Source organism: Verticillium alfalfae, genomic scaffold (genome assembly GCF_000150825.1).
Source record: "Verticillium alfalfae VaMs.102 supercont1.5 genomic scaffold, whole genome shotgun sequence".
Taxonomy (NCBI): Eukaryota; Fungi; Ascomycota; class Sordariomycetes; order Glomerellales; family Plectosphaerellaceae; genus Verticillium; species Verticillium alfalfae.
Window position 1 is genome coordinate 2,303,596 of NW_003315034.1, and position 13,843 is coordinate 2,317,438.

Genomic DNA, 13,843 nt, shown 5'->3' on the forward strand with positions numbered 1-13,843 from the left:
CCTCAGCCTGAGGCGCCCCGCGGCGGGTCCCCTTTGATCGACGGCAGCCATTCCAGTTGCACCCCTCCCATCCGAGGCATGGAATGCGCTGGGGAGCGAGTGGCGTGTTAGACGGGGAACTGGTGCGACAATGGCAAAGAGGACCAGGCACTTTATTCACAGTTCACTTGCTGAGACAGCGTCGAGGCAGGCAAAGCAACACTGTCAGAGAGCTTTGCACATGTATATTTTCTTTCAGTGTTTGACTTTTTCGTGGCCCCAATGACCAGATCATGTTGGAGACGGCGCTGCCGGCCGCATCCTAGGTTTGTCTTGTCACGGTGTTTCTGCCTCTGCCTCACTCCTTTTTTCTTTCTCTTTTGTATTCACCTGCATCATCGACAACCTGTCAAACTCCTTCACTACCGACGTCAGGCGAAGGAAGGCCCAATGCGCGCCATGAACCGCAAGTAGGTGCCTAGGACGGCAACCGGCATGTCCGCTCACCGCTTGCTCTTCTTCCGCCTGTTGACCTTGGCGCCGGCCTGGGCGCCCGATGACTTGGCCTTGCCGAGCGAGTCGGTCGACTTGTCGAGCAGCTCAAAGTCCTCGGCGGCCGAGTCGGTGCCGGGCGTGTCGTGGACGGGGTCATTGTCCGAGTCGACGTCGACGAGGTCGAGGTCCTCGGCGGCGGGCTTCTTGCCGAGCGCGCGTCCGACGGTGCTGTTGAAGGCCCAGACCGGGGGAAGCCGAACCCCCCGCCCTTTTCCAAAGAAAGGTTGGGTTCTTTAAGATTCGGGGGGGGCAACCAATCTCTCGGTAGTTTTTTTTTTCCTTCCCGGGTCCCCAATTTGAAAAAAAGGGGGCATTTTTGGAGAATTGGGGCCGAACCCCCCCCCAAGAAGGGACCCTGCCCGAGGTTTGCCCTCCCTGTCCCTGCTCCTCAAGTTCCCCGCGTTCCCCCCTTGATTCGGCGGCGGAGGCCTTTCCGTTTTCGGCAATGCCGCCCTTGCGGGGTCCCGCGGGGGGTTCCCCTCCGTCCTCCCCCCGGGGGTGGGGGGGCCCCCTCCCCACGCTGGGCTTGACCTTTGTGGTGCCCTTCTCCTGCGGGCGGCCTTCTCCCCCGAAGCGGCGCCGGCGGCGGTTGACAGGGAGGGCGGCCTGCTGCTGCTCGTCGTCGTCCGGCAGGGGGAGGGGAGGGCGAGGCGTAGTCGATGCCGGGGACGTCGAGGTTGTCACCCCAAGCCTGGTCGCGGGCGAACTTGATGTAGCGCTCGATAAAGTCCTTGTGGCGGCGGTGGTTCATGTAGAGGGCGAGGTAGTGGATGGGCGCCGCCGGCGAAGAAGAAGACGCCGAACAGGGCGGTGCCGAGACCGGGGCGGTAGCGGTCATAGTAGTAGTTTGTGCCCTTCCAGGCGGGGAAGCCGTTGCGGAGGAAGTGGTCGTAGCGGTCGCGTTCGGGCCCGCTGAGGATGTTGCGGACGAGACTGAGGCGCGACTGGCGCTCCTCGGCGACCTTGACGGCGGCGCGAATCTCCTTCTGGCTCGGCGGCTTGTTGATGTTGACGCCGGGGATGAAGGTGCCGGCCTTCTTGGCGGCGATACGCTCAGCCTTGAGCTTCTGCGCGACCTTGTCGGGGTGAAGGGAGCGCGTAATCTTGCGGAAGGCCTTGCTAATGTCTTCGATCGAGGCCGAGGGCTTGATGCCGAGAAGGTCGTAGAAGCTCTGGTCGGGGTCTTCCATGTGAGCGCGCAGCTCGTCGCGGATGCGGAAGATTTCACGATCTGCGGGAAGAGAGGGGGAACAAGATCAGCTTCAGGGGTCAATGGCAAGGAGAGTGGGTGGGACAGGAGGAGGACACGGTACAAACCTTCCTTGCTCCAGGCGGCGGCCACAGTCACCAAGCCCAAGAGGCCGAACAACAGGGTCATGAACTTCATCGTGGCGATGTAGTACGTCAGGGTCCGTCAGGTGTTGTGTTCGAAGCAGACTGAACGGCGGCGAAGAGAAAATTGTCAGCGAAGCCTTTTCATGCAGTAAAGGGAGGCGAACATTTTCTGACGGAGCAGCTCCCAGGTGAGGGATGTTGCTCGTAAGGGAGGGCGTGTCCTCCTGAGGGGGAGAAGAAATGCCGTGCTATGAACGCAGGGTCAGCTTGGCCAATTGGTGTTTTCGACTCGACTCACAAGACGGAAGGGCAGCCAGTCCCGTTGATGGGCTTCAGGCGGAGAAAAAAGTTGTTGTCTGTCGTCGACGTGGGACGCCAGGTGGTCTCTTGGGGGGGGGAGAATGGAGAAGGGAGCACGGGCAAAGGTAACTTCTTGATCCAGATGCGACATGGACCCTGGCGGCAGCAGGAGCACTGCACCAGCGCAACAGTGGCAGGGGTCACCATCTCCTCCGCTTGCCCTATTTGGGGTCTGGTCCGATCTGTCCATCTGCTGGGTACCTGAGTACCTAACTACCTTAAGGTAAGGTACCTAGGTAGAGTATAAGGGAGTATCGAGATAAGAGTTATGCGGGTAGTGTCATACCCGATTGAGGTAGTACTCGATAGATGCATGCTCTTTGGCCTCATTATGGACGAGGTCTCGTCTTCGCCGTTCTCTTCCTTCCTTCCTTATATCGAAGGATATCATCTGTCTCTTGATCCTTATAATTCCTAGCCCCCAAAAGTGTGAGTAATTTGCTTTTTTATCCCTCAGTCATAATAACAATTATGATGGCTCGAGAAGACACGAATGCAGCGAACCTCCCACGAAACGGAAATCACAACTAGTGAGCTCAACTAATGGACATGGTCCTCTGCTCAACTCCCCTGTGTTGCTGTTATATTTCGCTCAGACTTGCTGTTCAAAACGCGGGTATCTCAAACAATATGGCAGTCTTACTATGGAACAAAGAGCTGGTCAAGTCCAGTCTCACTGTGAAAACACGGGTCCCAAACTCGACCGTCTTCGTTACGGCCACACAAACATAGACATTGTTCGAAACAAGTTCATCTTCAAAGGCATCTCTACTGGTTATAAGCTCCGGTCATTGTGTGGTCGAGTCTCTCTCTCTCTTTCCCTCTGCTCTCTTGGCCACACCAACATCCACTTTCCGCTGGAACCACACCAGCCCAAGACTCAACCGTGCTTATTCATATCATCGCATGCTACCTGACTTACCATACCTCTTTTTCTGTGTGTTGAACATTCCTAATTCCGCAGGTCCTGGACAAGCGTCTCAAAAGTGAATTTTCACCTCAGAAGAAGTTGACACCAACCACACCCGTACGCGTTTTCACAACCCACACAAGCTACACAAATGCCGGGCGCCCAGCTTTGCCCCTTTCATCGGCCCGCGCCTAGCTGCTACTGCTCCTCAAGAGTTTGTCAGTGCATTGAAAGGATCCGTCTTGCAAGAGCAGGCCTGGGTGCCCGCTTTACAACTTGCACAGGCTGTGTGGCCTTGGCCAACGCCAACCAGCGTCACAGCCAGGTATCAACGGGCATTCAGGGGCTGGAGAGCATGGGCTCCACCAGTCTTGAGCGGGCACTCTCCCGATTCCGGATGTTCTTGCAGTCAGACCTGCGTAGCACCAGAGGTTTAATCCATCCCATTGTCGCGCGCCTTGTGCTGTTCGATCGCAGGGCCGAGCGGAGTTTTGATATCTGGATGAACTGGATTTTTGACCACTTGGGCCTGGAGCCCAGCCAGATCAGGATGGATGTCAACTCTGGCCATCTCATCGTCAACAACAGAGTTATCGCCCCTCCTCCTGTTAGACTGACAAGTGCAGAAATCGACCGTCTCGAGCACGAGCTGAAGGCCCGCATCGGAGACGCTCGTTGTGAGGAACGCCGCGAGCAGCGGGACCGCCGTCCCGCGGTTGCTCCAGAGAGCTTCCCGTCACTTGAGAGGGCGGTCAATGACCCTCCTTCAGCCACGCGTAGCTTGCCCAATCCGTACTCAAGCCGTCAAGCGCCTGTTCATATTCGCGCCGAGTCAAGCATGACATCTTTCCATCGAGGACCCAGGGGTAGGTATGAGTTTGAAGACGACACTGACAAATGTCCCCCTCTACGGGGAAGCGTTGGGGCAGCGGCGGGTGCTCGTCCGCCACCGAGACCGCAAGCGTTCCGCCGCTCGAATCAGGTTGAACATCAGGGGGTCCAGCTTGGTAGCTCCCTCAATAGGTCTCAGGGCCGGCCGGCGCCAGTCAACCCATCACGCACTGGGTCTGCAGCTCGAAGTCGGCCCCAGGCGTCGACTCGGGAGGACTTCAGTCCCTATCGACCGGAAAACCGCGGTGCTACACCTGAGCCTGTGCCTGTGTCTGGCAATGGCAATGGCAGCGGCACGACATATGCCCATGAACATAGTGAGTCCGTCTCGGCTCGACCCCAGTCGCGCTTTCTCTCTGCAGAACGATCCCAGCCAACAAGCGCACCGGGATTTCTTCCATATCGTCCCGAGTACCGCGTTGTAACTCCTGAGCCCAGGATGGGCCATCCTGTGGGCACTACTTACCGTCTAGAGCATGAGGAGTCACTCGATCCCCGGCCCATGTCGCAGTTCGGAGTGGGGTCGGGAGATAACTTTAGGCCGCAGGCTTCGCACCGAGTTCGTGGAAGCGGCCGCGGCGAGAGGAGGCTGGTCTCCCCGCCGTTCCCGCGACGAAGCAAGTGTTCAATCACGGGGTTGAAGGCCTTGAGTGGATGCATGGTAGGCACGGTGCCGACTGGAGACTGGATGGTGGCGAGGTATTTTCGTTAATGTATCGAGTTGCTAGTAGGTCCGGGTGTCGTTCTCATCTTTTGCAGCTGTAGACCGGTTCGGGCAGAAGATAGTACTGATGCGGGAGGATGGTACACCAGAAGGAACACATGATCATGTAGGTCAAGGTATGACGGCAAGCATTTCTTTCTAGTGTGAGCACCTTGCACGTAAATCTCAATCAAATCTTGGTATTCGGTTGTTGGCTGTTGGCCCTCGCTCTAGACTCCCCAACGCACGACAGATAGACCTACTTCCTCTTGGTCGCCTCATAGTTCTGCCGCCAGTTCTTCCAGTCCATGGCCATGTCGATATCACCCGCCTTCTTCTTCTTGTTCGACTTGCGCCCCTTCTTCTCCGGCTTGCGCTCGAGCTTGGCAAACTCGGCCTCGACAGCCGGCCGACTCGCCTTGTCGGCGATGAACAGCGTCGATCCGACAATCAGGCTCGCGGCAGCCGCGGCCTTGGCGTGGTCGTTCATCTCGCTGGCCGCAGCCTCGGTGTGAATATCTTTCAGCAGCTGCAGCGTGGCTTCGGCGTCCACCTTGACCGTCTTCTTCTGCTTCTTGTTCGCCGCCCGCGCCTTCTTGAGCTGCTTCTGGTACTCCTTTGTGAGCTCCAGCGAGCGGTCGGACAGCGACTTGACCGTCGTCGTGCGGATCAGCTGGACGAGGGGCAGCAGGGCGGCGATGGCGACGGGGCTGCCGGCCTCGGAGCGGATGTAAATATCCAGCAGCGAGAGGACGCGGCGTTTGAAGTTGATGACGGACTCCTTGGCCGCCTTGCGCTCCTTCTTCTTGCTGGGCTTGGTCTTGATGCGGTCCTTGAAGACGGCCGACAGCTTCTCGTCGAGGGCGAGCATTTCGGAATCGGTCATGTCGGCGTCCGAGTCGGAAGCGTCGGCGTCCTTGTCGAGGCGGTGGCTGTTGAGAATCTTGCCGAGGGCGTCGTCGATGGCCTCGAGGTTTTTGGCTTCCTCTGCGTCTTCGTCTTCGGCCGCCTCGTCCTCCGAGTCCGCATCCGACTCGTCTTCGCCCTCCTTCTCCTCGCTTGTGCCGTCGGCGGCGTTGAGGGTGACAAACTCGACGTCAGAATCAATTTCCAGTTCCGAGGCGTCGTCCACGTTGATCTCTTCCACGTCATCATCTTCATCGTCCTCGTCATCCTCGTCCTCGTCGTCTTCTTCCTCAAAATCTTCCAGGTCAACGTCGTCGTTCTCAATGTCGAACAATGACTGCTGGCCCTTGGCGTTCTCATCCGCCGACAAGACATCGAGAAGGAGCTCCAGCGCCTTGGACGTCACGCGGCTGGCGAAGCAGCCAAAGACCTGCTGCGAGATCTGCCGCAGCAGCACGGAATCCTGCGACACCATGGAGAGGAGAATCTCGATAAGAAACTCGGCCGCCTCGTCCTCGTCCGTCTTCATCCGCGACTGGTAGTCCCGGAGGTCGTCAAGAAGTTGCAACGCGTCAGGCTCGGCGTTGTAGAGCTGGAAGATGGCGATCGCGTAGAGGAGCGAGAGGCCCTTGGCCACGTTCATCTCGTCCGAGGCACCGTCGGCGGCGGGCTTGACCGAGGCGGTTTGCAGCAGGGCCTTGAGCTTCTTACGCGCGTCAGCGACGGCCTTCTTCAGCTTGGCGTCCATCTGGATGTAGTCCGGGCTGATGGCCTCAATGGCGGTGCAGAGATACGTCGTGTCCTCGGCCTTCTTGGACAGGTTCGCAAACGCCGACTGGAGGCGGTTCCGGCTCAGATCCTTGACGAACTCGGACGCATTTTCAGGGACCCAGATCGGCGGCGCGTACGCCAGGGAGATGAGCTCCTGGAGAGCCGCCTCGGGCGCAGCCGTGGCCATCTTGAAGAGATACTCGACGTAGGCGCGCAGCTCGACCTTGACCTTGTCCATGTCCTTTCCGGTTGTGCACGACTTGATGACGGGAGCGCTCAGCACGCCAACGACGTCATCCGCCACGTCGGGCTTGATGCGCTGGAGGACCGTCTCGATCGTCTTGGCGCCCGTCCTGACATCAAAGTTGTAAACGCCGTTGTTGGTGGTCAAGTTTTCGATTATGATGCTCGTGAACTCGGGGGATCGCTGGGCCGCCTGGGCAACGGTGCGCAGGGTGGCGCAGGCGGCGCGGTGGAGGTAGCGACCCTCGCTCGCGGCCTGGTTCATGAGGCAGGTCATGAGGTTCTTGCTGAACATGTGGGGGAGGAAACTTTCGAGGGTCGATTCGTTGCCCTCGAGGGGGTGCATCAACAGCGTCTGCAGGACGACGAAGCCACGCAGCTTCTGGCCATCGGATGCGCTCTTGATGAACAGGTTGTCTGTCGATCGTCAGCCCGGTCTCCCAATCTACGGTCCTTAGCGTCGGCAGGACTCACCATCGACAGCACGCCTCCAAAAAGCGACAAAGTCGGTGACGGCGCCTTTGCTGACGTAGTAGCCGAGCAGGTAGGGCCAGACAAAGTGCAGCTGGTGCGACCAGTTGGCCGTCTTCTTCTTCGTCTTCGCAGCGCTCTCCTCCTCGGCTTCCTCGCCCGACACGCTGTCTTTGAGAATGGCCGGCAGGTTGGGCAGGACCTTGGGATCCAGTGGGTTCTCGACGCCCTGGCCGTCGAGCTCGGGGTGCGTCTCGAGCGCCGCCAGCCAGATGCCCACACCTTCGGGGGTCTTGGTCCACTTGGCGGCCTTGAGCTTCTGGATGATGGAGGCGACAACATCAGCCTTGAGCTTGGGCACCGCCTGCATGACGACCCAGCCGCAGTGCGACCGCAGCCAGACCTTCTTGTCGGCAAGGTCCAGCAGCTGCTGCAGAATATTGTCCCACTTGTCGAGGTCGTCGTCCAGGAAGCCCGCGCGCACGAAGCAGTCGAGCCCGAACAGCTTGCCAAAGTAAAAGTCCCTCTCTTCCTGACCCGTCATGTGTCCCGTCGGCTTGGTCCGCTCGTGGAGGATGTCCAGGACCTTGTCGAAGGTCAGGCCGGGGTATCGGGAGGCGCTCAATGCGTCGCCACCAAACAGCTGGCGCAGAATTTCGGTGATGACGAGGCTGTAGCCGAGACGGGCGCCGGCGCGACCGCTCGCAAGGCCACGGAAGAGGCGCCAGTCGAGGTGGCGCTTGAGGACGTCCTCGGGGACTCCATCACCGTCGAGCAGGCTGGCGATGACAGTCTCGGCAGCGGCCACTCGCTCGTCAGAGTCTTCGCTTCCCAGGAGCTCGTAGAGCCTGGCCTCGCGCACGCGGTCGGCGCCGGCGGACTTTTCGACGAAAAGCTTCTTGTCGTAGAGGTCTTCCGGGTCGCCGCTCTTGGTGCGCTTCGTGGCTCGCTCCGACTCCTTGAGAGCCTCGCGCTCGGCGCGCTTGCGTTTCGCCGAAGCTGTCTTCGTCATGATTACGTCGGAAGGGGTCTCGATTGGCCAGGATCTGGTGATCGGGATCAATTGAATAGCGACGACTTGGGCAACTTGTGAAGCGCATCATCAAAAAATGTCAGCGAGAAAGTTTCTGCCGGTTGTGACCGCCTCGAACATTGGAGCGGCCGCCCCGCGATTTCCCCCCACTGTTAGCCGCGCCTAAGGTGGGGTGTCGTTTCGGTCAACATCACGACCACCATCAACTGTATCGTCGATCATGACAACTTTCCATGTTGCAAACCTGTGTAGGTGGCTCCTTTACAGGCTTGGCTTCCAAGCGTGGCTCACAACCTTGGCCATGTTGGGCCATGCACCCCAAGATATACGGAGTACTTTTCGTCATGAGAGAGATTCTGGCTGGAAGAACTACTGAGCTAACTGAACGAATGATTGTTCCTCATTGCAAGTACCATGTTCAAGAAACTATTTGCTTTCACCAAAATAAACACGGATCTTGCCATGATACTCCATGCTTTGAGAGATCTGGGGACACACAAGCGTGCTGGTCCAGCATGCCAACAGCCAGCTCGGCCGGTGAATTCGTTTCCCGCAACGCCAGCCCTGAGCATGTTCGTCTCTTCTAGTCAGTACCAGAGTCAGCGGCGTCGCCGATCCGAGGATCTCTGGCGTTTCAGTCGTGTAGTACTAGGCTCTTGTGAGGTCGACGCCATCTATCCCTCGACGGCAGACTACCTCGAATAGGCCTCTCGGTACTATAGCTACTCGCCCGGTCTCGTCTGCTCTGACGCGTACGAGACTGCTGGCATCTTCGCCATGGACGGCATCTCAGCCAGTGTGACGGTCGTCTTCAGGTCAACATGGTTCCAGGACCCTGAAGGCGGCCCGACGCCCATGCGCACGTTTGACTACTTTGGCGAGACGACAACCCAGACGGAGGACGTGTATGCAGCCGTGACGTCGGGAACGATCGGGCGCGAATTGGTAGTCACCGCGGACGGGTTGGTCATGGAGGGCGATAGAATCGCGCATGTCACCGATGAGCCGCTGCTAGGTATGGTCCTAGCGCCGTCGATCTTGATGGCTGTATGAGTTGTTGTCTGTAGCGGTTTGCTGGTTGCATGGTGATTTGTACACTTACGATGCTATCAGCTTTACGAGTACAAGTAATACTGCGTAATATCAATCAACCCTTTTGAGAAACAAAAAAATATGGAGGTCTTGTGATCAAGTGATCAAACACTGATTCTGGTGTTGCTCATAAGACTTTCTAATCCTTTGACCTCCGGATCTCATGAACGGTGTTTTCATCTGTAGCCTCATTATAATTAATTCTCCTATGAAAGTGGATAACGGTCAATCACAATCACAATGACAATATCTGAAACGATAATTGCCGTTGTATACTACACAGTTTGTCATTTAAGGTAGTGTATCAAACATAATACTGCTTCAATATCCAGACAGGAAAATTCAAAACTATAATGTGATCATGCTCTGGTCATAGAATACAAGTTCGGATCAAGTAAGCTTCCCCACACAAGATGTTGACGGACAAAAGAATACTGGATAAATTATCAAGACAACGAAGCAGCTGCAACACAAGTTTCACAACCCCAAATACGTCTGGTATCTATCAGGACTGGACAAACAAAGTCATGTTCTTGAAAACCCGAAGAATACGAATGCTGCTTCTCTCCTCCCATCACCAGGCGCAGAGCCGGTACACACCAGCAGTCGGCATCATACCACTACGACCACTCATCGACCATATCTCGCCCCAAACAACCACCACCAGTGTCACCGAACTTGAGTTGCTCACATGAGTCAACGTGGCAGCTTTCTGCTGCTGTATGATTCACCTACACCATCCAGTAGACGTGAGACGTGTGTTCGCCTGTCAATAACGACGACACCACCAGGTAGCCAGAGACCACCCGTCGTGCCACACCGAAACATCACGCTATTGCGTCGATCATGCTCGCAGCCAATGGACCTCGTGCTGGCGTCTCTTTCGACGGCTCTCAAGCAAAGCCGCTCACACCCCCATCCCATTACCACACAAGTCATCTCGGTGACGAGCTCGGTATCTCCCGAAGATTGCGGCCAAGTTTATTTCTGCATCACCAAAGAGACGCAGAGTCCCTTGCTGCGCGCAATGCTGTAATCGTTGTTATCGTCATAACGATGATCTGGTCTCTGAACAAAATGAACCCCGAGCCCGAGCTTCAACTACTCATCTCGGCTCATTTTCCAACCGTCGATGTCAACATAAAAATCTCAGGGGTTGTACCGACGAGCAAACCCCCACAGCACGGCTTCCTGACTTGCACAGGGTTGGAAACGGTTTCCTCTTGGAAGTGAGATTGGACGCTCCCGTCGTCGACCACGATGGAGCACCCTGGAGCCCCCGGAGCTGGCAAGCCTGCTGTCAACCCCGACTCTGGCACGCGGGTGGCGCCACGTAATCATCTCAGGGTCTCGACAGGTAGCGCAGCCCGGTGGCATTCGCGCTTGAGGCGCAAAATAGTGAACTACGGGATATAGAGGAAAGGGGAAAGAGACGCAGGATAATCTGGCGCGGAATGCCACCACAGCGGTTGTGGCACAGGCCTTGAAAAGGAGACGTTACGGTGGCCAGTTACGCCAGTGTTAATGGCCGACTGTGCCCGCGTGACGAACGTTCCTTGCAAAGATTAAACTCGCCACTCGAAGAGCTGCCGGGATGTTACGGTGTCATTTACGTAGAATTCCGTAGGGGAGGAAAGCGCCGTGGCGATGCGATCTCGCCTCCAGAGAACCCGACAAGCGCCAGGCACACCCGCTTCTACCGCCAAAGCGCTGAGACACGGACGCCATGTGGCTACGGCAGGCTGGGGACCCAGATGAATGGAGCCGACATCTACGGATATCGCGCGCTGGAATGCGTCGCGGTTCGCTTACGGCATATGCACCCCTTAAACCACATTCCCGAGAAGGGTCCCGTGTTCAGGGCCCAGAAAGCTTGGCAGGCACCAAGTACATAACATGGGACGCCCATGATTCAGATCGTACGGCTGCTTCATAGGGTGAGGCAGAGGCGGAGCTTCAGTGTTGGAATGCGGGAAGACGCCGTCAGGTCTTGGGGACGAGGATCGTTTGATTGCAATGACGTCGCGACACCATGCTGCAGAGGATATCATCAAGCTGCGGTACCACGTTCCTATGCTCGGGCCGAAGACCCCGGGTGTAAGAGCCATAGAGTGAATCAGGCTGATAGTGGCGTCCTATTCATGATCAATTGTTCGTCTACAAGGCGCAACCTGCTTGAATATCATGGCTTGAGGATGCACTGCATCGGAGTCAAGCGTGAAAAGGCTATGCGATTCGAACCACAACCTTGGCGTAAGTTCCCGCTGGCCAGTCTCTTGTCTCCTAGGTCATATGCCGAATACACAAAATGCGCCGGCTTGTATTCCGGAATCCATGGGTATAGCTCGGTCAAGCCACGCTTTTGAGCACTTGGGACATGCCTGGCACCGGTTCTGTCGTGAATGAAGTTGAGGGCTAGTACAGCTGACGTGCTCAGAATTGAGACTTCTGTCCGGCGTCGGCACCCAACTCTTCAGTCCACGGAAAGGTCCCGCTACGCCAACCTTGGAATGTTCTGAGCTGTCTGCAGGCACCAGGGTTATGCCTTGCAGACACCCATTCCCTGCAACAAAATTGGGCTCGAGCCATCTCGCAGCATTGCTCGTTTAGGGAGTTAGCCTTGATGTGCCTTGACATTGCGAAGACTTTGGACAACTCGCCCAGCCATCTTCGATCTGGGCCGTGATCGCGCATGCCAGTCTCTATGGTAGTAGCATCACGAACGGAGATTACCGCCGAACTGAGGTTTTGGCAATGGCGGGTGTTGAACACTGTCATCTTTGTACCAAGGTCGTCAACCTCCTCCGTCTTGTGGCGGGTGTGGAAGGGGTGTAATAGTTCGCCAGTTCCCAGGAATTCGGGAAGCCGCCGTTGTCGAAGGACTCCAGCGGGTTAAATGGATCGCACACGTGACCTCGCGTGTGTGCAGGGGTCTCGGCGCGTAGCTGTGATTGTTTACATGGATCGCGTCACTTTTCTTTGTTTACTCCGCACTCTGCTCTGTGATCCCCTCATAATCAGCCCCTCCTCGAGGTCAGCCCCCGTCACACCATCGCACCGCAGCAAGCTTACCAAAGGATTGCACATGACCACTGAGCCGGGGTTCGGTGAAGAACGCATTGCTGCGACATGTTTGGATGCACCTAGGTTCTAGGATTCGGCAGACAAGTTTGCTTTATGCTGTTGCAAATATGCTTTGCCTCAAACCTCGGGAGGGGGGACCCCTCAGCCACCCGGAATCCAGAGAACGGCGTGGAAGACTTGGAAAGGTGAGGCCATGTTCCACATTCCGCATTCTGATGGGGGGAAATCCGCTGCTCCAGAGCACGGCTGCGGCCCCTTTCATCCCGACTGTAGCAGAAGCTTGCAGCTTGGTCAAACTCAAGTGTCCAAGCACGACAGGCTAGCTCTGCACAGCGGACGAGGCGATTGGGTGCGTCTATTGGCCAGATGTCTTACCGCCCAGTAGTCCGATGCAGCGTCCAGTCATATCGTGAAGCAGGTGCACAGTAGATGTCGATGGGATGCAAAGAACAGGAGGGGAGGCAATGGCCCGCATCTCGTGCGTTGGCAGCGCCTCCCATTGAGCTCTAAGAAGCTCAAAGGGCTGAGCTGGCCACCCATGATACGGACGAGCTAGTGTGAAGTAAACAAAGAGACAGAAGCGAGAGCGAAAAAAAAAAAAAGCAAAGCAACAACCGCGGCCTGGATGGGAAACCGGTTTATCGTATCTGCGCATGAAAAATCGATGCTACGCCGTCACCCTTTGTGTTTTGGGACCATGCAGATGGTTCGGTTGAAAGGGCAAAGTGGCATGGCAGAAACTGGGCACGCAGAGCAGGATCTCGATATGGGACACGCGGTGCAGGAGGTTGATGGAGTCGGTGACGATCTGTCTATGCTGATGCTCCGGATGACGTCGATGAAAAGCGCGGACCTAGGTTGGGGGATCTGAGGGTTGGGTGAGGGATCGAGCAGGGCCGCTTATTCGGGCCCCACGCTCGGTTCAGACCAAGACTGTGTGCCTTGGAAACCTCAATCAGGCGTTGCGTAAACTGTCGGCATTGATTCAGGGCTGGCCATTGTGACTTGCTACCGGACGTGTCGTGGCCCGGCGGCTGCAGACAATAGTTGGGTTTCTAGGATGCGCTAAATGGGTTCTCCCCTTGAGAAGGGAGACGCACCCAAGGGAGTAGGGACCTGGTACACACGATCAGCAAAATCTCCGGACGGGTCGAGGGTCTGGTCTCGGGCGACCTCGAACTCTCGCCGCTCCATCTTGGCAGAAAGGCGATTCGTCAGCTGGAGACCGATGGCGGCTGTAACCTGAATATTTTGACGAGCGAATATCATCATTTGATTCTTTAGTGGGGCCAAGGCGAAGCCCTGTGGTGATGGGGGCAAACGTCGATGTGTCGACAATGGTGAGTCGAGCGCGCGCGTGCACATGTCTGGGATCCACGGAACACAACCGGAGTAGCCGTCAAAGACGAAGCTCGCTTTGGCACACAGCATACAATGGGCGTACTCAGGACGAGTAGCGAGCGGCCAACTGGGGTCCGAATTTAGTCAATGAGACAGCTTCCAGCTGAAT

At 56.8% G+C, this 13,843-nt stretch overlaps 4 protein-coding genes across 4 annotated transcripts; 2 read left to right on the top strand and 2 right to left on the bottom strand.

Moving 5' to 3' along the window:
* Positions 1 to 1,214: 1,214 nt before the first annotated feature.
* Positions 1,215 to 1,921, bottom strand: VDBG_05027 (DnaJ domain-containing protein; the record flags this gene model as incomplete). The annotated part of the gene is made up of 2 exons (XM_003005375.1): positions 1,215 to 1,765; positions 1,852 to 1,921. 2 exons carry the CDS (start codon positions 1,919 to 1,921, stop codon positions 1,215 to 1,217), a joined length of 621 nt encoding a protein of 206 aa, XP_003005421.1.
* A 1,369-nt stretch (positions 1,922 to 3,290) lies between these two features.
* VDBG_05028 (predicted protein) lies at positions 3,291 to 4,742 on the top strand (the record flags this gene model as incomplete). The annotated part of the gene is made up of 1 exon (XM_003005376.1): positions 3,291 to 4,742. The coding sequence occupies one exon, from the start codon at positions 3,291 to 3,293 to the stop codon at positions 4,740 to 4,742; it is 1,452 nt and encodes a 483-aa protein (XP_003005422.1).
* A 250-nt stretch (positions 4,743 to 4,992) lies between these two features.
* Positions 4,993 to 8,136, bottom strand: VDBG_05029 (conserved hypothetical protein; the record flags this gene model as incomplete). The annotated part of the gene is made up of 2 exons (XM_003005377.1): positions 4,993 to 7,070; positions 7,128 to 8,136. The coding sequence occupies 2 exons, from the start codon at positions 8,134 to 8,136 to the stop codon at positions 4,993 to 4,995; spliced, it is 3,087 nt and encodes a 1,028-aa protein (XP_003005423.1).
* Positions 8,137 to 8,672: 536 nt separating this feature from the next.
* On the top strand, positions 8,673 to 9,210 carry VDBG_05030 (predicted protein; the record flags this gene model as incomplete). Its single annotated transcript, XM_003005378.1, has 2 exons — positions 8,673 to 8,729; positions 8,863 to 9,210. 2 exons carry the CDS (start codon positions 8,673 to 8,675, stop codon positions 9,208 to 9,210), a joined length of 405 nt encoding a protein of 134 aa, XP_003005424.1.
* Positions 9,211 to 13,843: the final 4,633 nt, after the last annotated feature.